The sequence below is a fragment of the Myotis lucifugus genome, unplaced genomic scaffold (assembly GCF_000147115.1).
Source record: "Myotis lucifugus unplaced genomic scaffold, Myoluc2.0 scaffold_140, whole genome shotgun sequence".
Lineage (NCBI taxonomy): Eukaryota > Metazoa > Chordata > Mammalia > Chiroptera > Vespertilionidae > Myotis > Myotis lucifugus.
Window position 1 is genome coordinate 1,979,745 of NW_005871188.1, and position 9,549 is coordinate 1,989,293.

Genomic DNA, 9,549 nt, shown 5'->3' on the forward strand with positions numbered 1-9,549 from the left:
CATTTGTTTTACTGACTGCTAACTCAGAAAAAATTAGGATTTCAAAATTTATTTTGAGTGCTAGTATTCCAGCCAGCAATATCTATTAATAGTATCAGGTGGGAGAGGAGAAGGCAGTAAATGAGACTGAGAAGGAACAGCCAGAGTGGGAAGAAAACCACTGGAGTGTGTCCCAGCTCCAACAGGGAAATGTTTTGGGAGAGAAGAGAGGTGCTGTAGGGAGGACAGAGAAGTGTACATTAGATTGAGAAGCTGGGGTTATTGATGGCTGTGTTGGGGCTCCAAGACGATCTTCAGGTTTGGTGATTTGCTAAAAGGACTCTGGAAAGCTATTCTGTTCATGATTATGGTTTATTATAATGAAAGGATAGGATACACATTAAAGTCAGCATAGGAGAAAGATGGATGGGGCAGAGTCCGGGAGAGACCTGGCGCCAGCTTCTCGGTGTCCTCTCCTGGTGGAGTTGTACAGGCAGGGCTTGACGCTCCCAGCAATGATGTGTGACAATACCTGGGAAGCACTGCCAACCCGGGAAGTCACTCTCAAGTCTTCATACCCAGGGTTTTTATTAGGGGTTAGTCACATAGACAGTGACTGACCTTCACTATTCAGACTGATACAGGGTGAGCAAAAACACTTACTCACCAGCCCTGGCCAGGTAGTTCAGTTGACTAGAGTGTTGTCCCAATACGCCAAGGTTGTGAGTTCGATCTCCAGTCAGGGTACATATGAGAATCAACCAATGAATGCATAAGTAAGTGGAACAACAAACTGATGTTTCTCTCTTCTCTCTCTCTCTAAAATCAATAAGTAAAACTTAAAAAACAAAACACTTATTCACTAGAAAGCACAGCGTTAGCATAAACTATCTGGTTTAGTTCAAAGTCCCACCTATGTATACAGATACTCTTACCAGATGGGACATTCCAAGGGCTTAGGTTCCAAGGGCTTACAGGTTACCTCCTGGGAGCCAATCAAGGGCGCTTTTGTCTTTAGAATACATAGAGTTTGAAAACACCAGGCTGCTGAATTAACCTTTCCTGCCCAGTGAGGTTCTGAAGAACAGCTTTGGTGGCATTGTGGGATGATAGCAGTTTGGAATAGGTTGAGAGTAAAAGAGAGGTAGAAAGTGAGTGTAGCTAACTCTTTTGGGATGTGTTGCTGTGAGGAAGAGAAGAGCTGGAGGAGAATATGGAGTTAAGGGGAAAAAATTAAAGATAGGAGATAAAGAGCATGTTTATGTATTGATGGAAATGATTCGATAGAGAGGGAAGAACTGACGGTGCAGAGGAAAGAAAGACATGCAGGCTTGAAGTTTTGGAAAAGATTAGAGAGGAAGGGATCCAGTGTGCAAGTAGAGGGAGTGGGCCGAGGCTGGAGCAGATAGACGGTATAGGTTTGATGCTGAGGAATGGGCAAGTCCTGTGTGATGGATGCCTCTCCTTGAATCGTGATGTATAAGATGTGGTCAACATTTAAAAATGAAGAGAGGAGTGAGGGTGTTGGAGGTTTATGGAGAGAGGTGTGAGGTGTGAGGTATTCATTTTAAAAATGAACTTATAAGGGGAATGGAGGAGAATTGCTGGACAGTGTGAGGAAAACTTAAAACAATAGGTCAGGTTGTATGATTTTCATCAGTTCTTGGCTGTTCTATTCTGATGGGGGTGGTTACTTTGGTCCGTACAGGAATGATTTTTCCTAGGTGTGTATGGAAGGGGAAAGAGGGAAGGGCAAGGAGTCGAAGGTATTTGGGGGTGATTATTATAATGATGGGTCTTGGCATTTAAACGAGGTAAGAGCCCGGCTGGCGTGGTTCAGTGGTTGAGCATCCACCTATGAACCAGGTCTAGGTGAAGATTAGATGTCTAGATTGTTGCACTGGGGTGGAAGAGCAGGTGAACTGGGAAGATGGGAGGTAGTGGTTTGTGTGGGTACTTTCGACCATTTTTTTAAAATGGTGTAGTCAAAATAAATGACTGGGACTAGTGAGACAATGAGAAGGAGTGATGAGGGTGGATTATTCTTAGATAGACCATCCATGGGAATGTTGAGGTCTCCACAAATGATGACGGGAATGGGGCAGTGAGAAAGACTGTGCTGAGACTTCAATGAATGGGGGCAGATAATGGGAAATCAACATTTGAAAAGAGTTTGGGGAGGTTTAGTTCCTCAAGGAGGAAGGTAAAGAACAGTTTGTACACATCAGTGAGAAGTAGTCTCCTGACCCTAATGGACAAGTGAAAAAGATACTTTCCACTTGAGAGGGCTACAGTGCCCTCAGAAGTGTGTGTGATTTGGTCAAGGAAAAGTTCACCTAAGAGGTTGACTATACAGGGTGGGGCAGAAGTAGGCTTACAATTGTGAATACGCAAAAATACAGAATTCATTATTGTATTATTATTGATTAATTATTGTATTATTTTCCACATGAACAACTGTAAGCCTACTATCCTGTATAAGGGAGCTGGCTAATTACAATTTAGGAGTCTCAGATGGCACAGAAGAAGAGCTTGGGGGGCTAGAGAATGTGAGGAATTGGGTCAGAGATTCAGAACAAGATGATGGTTACAGTCTGGGAGATAATGGGCAGCTAGGGGAGCCTCAGATGTGTGATAGGCATAAGTATGGAGAGGGTGGCAGTGAGCCCAGGGTCTGACTTGAATGAGTAAGGGGAAGTGATGGGAAGAGGTGGAGGTGGCTTATTGGTGAGAGCAAGAAGCTCATGAGGAACTGGGGCAAACTGAAGTTTGGTGGGATTAGTCCTGCTAGTCTAGAGGGTGTTTCTCACTGTTATCCTATTCCTTAACTCCTTTCTGCAGCTGATGCCTCTCTTGTGTTTGGGTGGGAAATTGAGGCCAAATAAAGAGCCATTTAATATTGTATTTTTCATCACTGGCAATACTTTGTGGAACCAATATAATCTGAATTTCAGTCCCATCTCATTTGACTTCTTTGTTCAGTCATAGTTTAAAACTTGTTCCAGCTTAGATATTTTAAAAGTTAAAAAGTCTGTTATTTGGTTTTTAATGTCTGCAATGCATGTGCTTATTAGTTGTTACAAGAAGTGCAAGTCAAAGCACCCTTCCTTGTGTCAATAATGGAATTTGAATTATTATAGATTAAGAAAAGAAAGAGATGAAGAACGTATTAAAAATTTTGTACAAGAAGAGGCTGTCAAATTCCTTTGGAACCAGGTAAACTCCTTCCTGCTGATTTACCTAATGTGTGAACCAAGAAAAGTTGTGTATTAATTAGGTGATCATAGAGCAGTTAGGCATACTAAGCACCCTTCCCCGAGGTCAAGGATATAATTTGTACTCTTTGCCACTAACTTGGAACTAGGAAGTGATCTTTGTTACATTTTACTTAATCTGAAAAATATTATTATAATTTTGAACAGGAAGATAAAGAAGTATAAAGATGAAGCAAGTGACTAAATTGAGGAATGTTGTTATAACTTTTCAATACATAGGTATAAAAACCTATGTATTGAAGGTTTATGTAATTATCTTGTCTTATCCTTTGGTAATATTTGAATGAAAAGTGACTAACATGATTTTTGATAGTTACAATATGCATGTCCTAAAACTATACATGACTTCTTAGGAGAGAAAGTTTGAATCTTATAATAGCACACTTTAGGGACAGTGCAGACAGTTGATTTTACTATAATTATATTCCATCAAGTACTTTTTAAGATAATTCCTTGGAAATATTTTTATATAAGAATTTCTTGTAATAGGGTCTTAATACTGTAAAATTCAAAAAAACCTTTTTAAGGTTTTATAATTACTGTTACTAGGGGTGTGCTTAACTAAATTTTATAATAACGATACTGTGGGATGCTATGGAATAGTTAAAAATAACTGGACTGACATGGAAAAATCTCCAAGATAACGCTGCTCAGTGAAACACAGCAAATTGCAGAACTTGATGCTCTACTTGATTTTTAAAACTCACTTGTATTTGAATATATATAGTAAAATGTCTGGAAGGATAAATATCAAACCGCTGTCAGTGATTACCTTGGAGGATAGTCAAAGGGAAACTAAAAAATTCTACATATTACCTTTTTTTTGTTGTAGATGTTATAGTAAAATTTTGACATCTTCATGGTACTTGAAAAATGTAAAGGTCATATTACCAAGAACTCAGGGTGTTTGGGAGTATTTTTTAGTTGTATATACAATATTGTTAGATAATATTTAAACTCTTATTCCAAATGGATATCTAAAATGAAACTCTACTTATATTAGAGAGCCTACTTATATTAGTAGACTCTAATCTGTCTAATTATGTGGACCTCAGCGTATATTGAGTACATATTGACCCCTTAGTCAGCTAGACATGTGCTGTTGTACTTCTGATTGTTTTTCCAGTAAAAGCAAGAGAATTGCTTTGGGCCAAGGACGTGTACCATTGTGCCAGCCTGGTTTAGATGAGAGGTGCTTTGAAAAGGGTAAGGGAAGTCAGGATGCTTCTAGCTCCAGTTTTGCTGCCTCCATTTACCAACTTAATGTGTGTTGGGAATAAAGTTCAAAGGACAATTATAAAATAGGCATGACTTTTATTTTATAATAAAACTACATCCTTTGGTTCATAGGTAAGGTCTCTGCAAGCTTGGCAACAGACTGTGGACCAGCGTCTAAGTTCCTGGCATACCGATGCTCCTCCTATATCAGCTACTCTGGTGCCATCTGAACCTGCATTATTCCCCCAAAGCCAGGAGCCCTCTTCTGATCAAAATTTGGACTGGTTTGTTGCTCCTGATGAAGCTCCTCAAAAGAAATCCTTGCCGGAATTTCCAGACTCTGGTTTTCATTCCTCCCTAACAGAAGTTCACTGTTTGCAGGATTCTTTGGATTTTGAAAAAAGTTCCGGAGAAAGCACTGAAAGTTCGATAATAGGGAATTCCACTGACACAGTCAGGCATCGCAGAAGGTCAGGTGTAGCGGACATTAGTGAAGAACATGGTGAGTGGAGTAAGGAAAGCTCAAGCAGTGAGCAGGATAATAATCTGCTTGAACAGTATTTAACTTCAGTTCAACAGCTGGAAGACTCAGAGGAGAGGACAAATTTTGCTGAAGGGGCAGGAGATAGTACGCTCCACATAGCTCAATCCCCTGAAAAGTTAGATGCCTTGTCTGACAATGCTTCTGTAGATGGTACTCATGTCACATCTCCTGCTTTGCAAGATGAAATCAGCCAGACACCAGAGGATTGTAAATTAAATGCAGAAGTTGAAGGGCAGCAGTCAGAGTGTGATTCTGCATTTCAGGTGTTGCATGTTGGTATTACTGTGTAGCATCCCTGGGTGCTTTGGAAGCAGAATCCACTTAATTTTTCTTAGGAATATTTTCAGTATCTTTTCTTTCTTTTTTTTGAAGGGGAATTTGAATATACCCTCACTTTTGTTATTATTTATATAGAATGTATATTCTTGTCTCATATTTTCCATATTCTAGATACTGAAGTCAATCTTCATATCGACTGGGTTAGCCTTTTTTACTTAGCTGTAATGTATCAAGCAATATTTATATTGGAAGCTATAGGCACTTTATTTCTTAACTGATTGCATCAGTAGTGTTTCTGCTTTTTTATGTATTCATTTGCTTTCAAAAATAAATTAGAATATCTTAAGTAAGATAGAAAAATTTACCTTAAAGATATAAATGAGAGAATTTGACTCCTCTGTGTGAGGAAATTAATTGTGTGGTTAAGAATGCAATTAGTTAAAATAAAGGTAAACAACATATATGAGGATTGTGAAGTATTGAAATTTGCCAGCCTCCTTCGGGGAAGACCTTGTGTTTTAAGCCTTTTTTCCTCCCTTATGAGTCAAGGAAAACTTTCTTATAGGCAAATAGGGGAAGAAGGTAAGATTATAGAATTTTTCAGTAGGGATGATTAAATTGTCTCATGGAAAACTTTAGTTTATATCATGTATCAGTTTTAACATATGAAGCCAAATGTTCCATCCAAAATTAAAATCAAGCTTATTTAAAGAGGCAATATAAGAATATTTCTCTCAGATACGAAGAAAGCAAATACACTAAGCTTTATTCATTTGGAAAAATGTCATGACAAACATTTGTTACCTTCTCATTTAGTCCTTTTTTTTACCTCACAGATAAGTATGTGTGTGCCAATATATTGCCAGAAATTCATGTCTGTTCATCTTGTATACTGCTTTATATTTGCATTTGTATTTCAGCAGAAGATCTGTGTCATTTAGTTCACATTTGATTTCTGTGTCTTAATGAAGAACATTTAAAATGATACTGGTGGTAGAATATGGTGACTTTTTTTTTAAGAAATATTTTCTATCTAAATCTCTGAAAAAGGTGCCACATTTGCAAGACAGTTTAACAGTGAATAAAAAGAATAAACCTCACTTATTTTTGCTTGTTAAAAAGAATATATATCTGTAACTCTGGGAAGAAGTGATAATATTGTGTTTGAATATTACAAGTACATGGATATGCAAATCAAGGATAATTTTTTGGTATTTTAATCTTTGAGAATGTTCTAATACAATTAAACAATTCATATCTGATTTTTCCCAATCTGTGGACATACAACTATTTGAAATGAAGGCAATACTTATTCTCTAAATTTAGGTGCTAAATACCTATTTATTCTGTGACAGTCGTGGGTCCCCTTCTTTAAAGTTATATATAATAAAAACTTCTGATCCTTCAAGAATAAGGTCAGGGATCACATGTTATTCTTTGCTGATAGTTAGAAACATTTCTCCAGTATGGGTAAGATGTATTTTTCTCGGTTTATAAATATGTAGCACTCAGGTTAAGAAGACTTGAATTTCATTCTCAGAAATCCAAAATCTCTTGAAAAGGAATTATTTCCTGTCTCTTATAAACTGAACAGCAGTCTTATGTTCAAAAGTATTTTTCCTAGTGAAGCTTGTGTAATGTTGAAAGCATGTTAAATAAAAATAGAATTTTTTGCTTTTTGAATAATGCTAATTTTATGAATGATTTTTAATTTCTTCTTAAATAGTCCCTATTTTTCTATTTTACAGTTAAGTGCCTCATTGCTGCCCATTGTTAGACAAAGAAAAATCAAATTGCACTGCACTAGTTCCAAAAAATGCTGCTTCATGATTCATTAATTTCTCACTAAAGCTCCTGAAATGTCCTGGTTCAGTATTGCTTAAGTAGGTTAAGGTTACTGCCGACATCTTGTCCCTCTTCTCTTTTTTTAAGAAATGGCAAAACACAACTATATTCATTTGAGCATGAGCATTTGTCAGTAAGATTTCCTTTTTTACCTTTCCTTTATTTTTCTAGCATATAAATAGTATTCAGCGTACTTTTATTTTAAAATTGACAGAATAGCCTAGCCAGTATTCTCAGTGGTTGAGTATGGGCCTATGAACCAAAAGGTCACTGTTCGATTCCCAGTCAGGACACGTGCCTGGGTTGCAGGCTCGATCCCTAGAAGAGGGTACACAGGAGGCAGCGAATCAATGATTCTCTCTCATCATTGATGTTTCTATCTCTCTTCCTCTCCCTTCTTCTCTGAAATCAATAAAAATATATTTAAAATTGATAGCATATGTGATTAATATCCTGCTCTTCATTATATTTAACTCCTATTTAACCACAAGGGGGCAATTCAAGAATGAATTATTAACAGTGAATTTTTTGCATTTCTCATGGTTCTAGGGGCCTCATATACAGTATATAAATATATATTGTGACATATTTATGCATTTCAATTCTCTATTATGTTTTGAAACTTTGCTATCTTTTCATATCACTTCATATTATCATTTTTTTAAACAATTTCTTAGTGATTTCTTCCTCAGTACTTCAACTGTCCTTTTTCTTTTTTTCTTTTTCTTTTTCATGGAAGCCATGTTCTTTAGAAGCTGGTTTAGACCAAGTTAATGGCCTTTTAGGCTTCCTCCATGTGAATAGGAGTTCACGTTTTGAATAATAAGAATTATGTGTCATGGGGGGTGGGGGGAATCAGGATTTTAGAGATGCTTAGGTGTGTGGGTGGGGAGCCGGGGGGCATGACCAAAAAAGGTTGGGAACCACTGATTTAACTTGACTAGTGTTTTGAAGTGCAAGAATATTAAGTAGCCCCCTACATTAACTTTACAGATTATCTTGAATGTAGATAGAATGAAAATAATGTAAATTAGAAAACTGGCATAGAGTTAATATATTTAAAATATTTAATAGGCTTACAATGTAATTTAAAATTATTTATTTAACTAAAATATTTGGTTTTTAGTTCTGTGGGCTGTTCATTGGTCTGACCAGAGAGGGAATGGGTCTAATAGAGTTTGGGAAGTTGACCTTTAACACAGTCTTTGTGTTTTTTCTTATAGGAGAAATTTAATTCAGCTGTGTTATTTTAGTTCATATTAGTTCTCTTGATTTATGGAAAAGTCAATGTATTAAGTAGATACCTCTGCAGAAGCACAAAACCATACCATGTGAGAATTGGAAGGAACCTTAGAGATTATCCATCCTAATGTCTTTGGTAAAGATGAAATTAAGGCACAGAGAGGTTAAATAACTTGTGTGATGTTATAGCCAGTTAGTAGTAAATAAACTGAAAACTTAAAAATTGTGTTCCAAAGTTTATTATACACTATTAATCTTTATATTTAGTGAGTCAGTAAGAAAATCTCACATATTTTCCATTCTCTTTGAAAGAGAACAAAAATTTCTGAGAGCTAGAACTCTACCCCTCAAGGCAAAGTTTTTTTAAAACACAATTCATTCAGAACCCTGAGTAAATTTTCTCTAAGAAATTTAATTTGATTAAATAGTTTTTAAAGAGCAATAGTAGAAACAAAACATTTTAAAGAATAGCTGAATCTTGGAGTCCATTTATTTGATGACAAGTATAACAAGTTTCTGAGACATAAAATTTTCTAGTGAAATGCTGAGTTTGATTATATTTTCATCTTCAGTTTTACAGAACAACAGATGCTAAAGTTTTAACTCTCCTGGTGTGCAGAAAGCTCCAATTATAATAGTTGATCCATATCTATAATAATAAGAGCATAATATGCTAATTAGACTGGACGTCCTTCCAGACATCATTCTGGACAACCTTCCGGATGAAGCCAGGGCTGCGAGGGAAGTTGGGTTCCTGGAGGGAAGCCAGGGTCCTGGGTGCCAGAGGAAAGCCGGTGCCCGCAGCCAGGGGAAGGAAGGCCTACTCTTGCACGAATTTTGTGCATCGGGCCTCTAGTATGATATAATTTGGTTTTGTAAGTTTAAGGCTCAGATGTTTATGTTCTAGTAAAACCTCATAATTATTTGTATAGATGCAAATAATTATATTTTTGAATGATGAGGATTCCTTCTTTGAGTGTAGATTTTTCTTTTGTTTTGGATTATTTTAAATATACAAACACCATAATAGTCTATGTTTTGGTTTTCTCAAGACAAGTCTAGTTCCATTTTTATAAATATATTCAAAAACAATATGGACATAAAAATTATACTATCTCCCTTGCTGCCTTTTTTTGATGCAAATTCTTAGAATTGGATTTATAACAA

The 9,549-nt window shown here is 36.5% G+C and overlaps 1 protein-coding gene across 1 annotated transcript in view; it reads left to right on the plus strand.

The window, feature by feature from the left end:
* Window positions 1–7,654, plus strand: part of CEP97 (centrosomal protein 97) — a 23,911-nt gene extending 16,257 nt beyond the window's left edge. The window contains exons 9-11 of the mRNA XM_006094705.3: window positions 2,485–2,623; window positions 3,120–3,195; window positions 4,605–7,654. Coding sequence (XP_006094767.1) covers window positions 2,485–2,623; window positions 3,120–3,195; window positions 4,605–5,306 — 917 coding nt within the window. The 3' untranslated portion in view covers window positions 5,307–7,654. The remainder of the gene's footprint in view (window positions 1–2,484; window positions 2,624–3,119; window positions 3,196–4,604) is intronic.
* The last annotated feature ends 1,895 nt before the right edge of the window (window positions 7,655–9,549 follow it).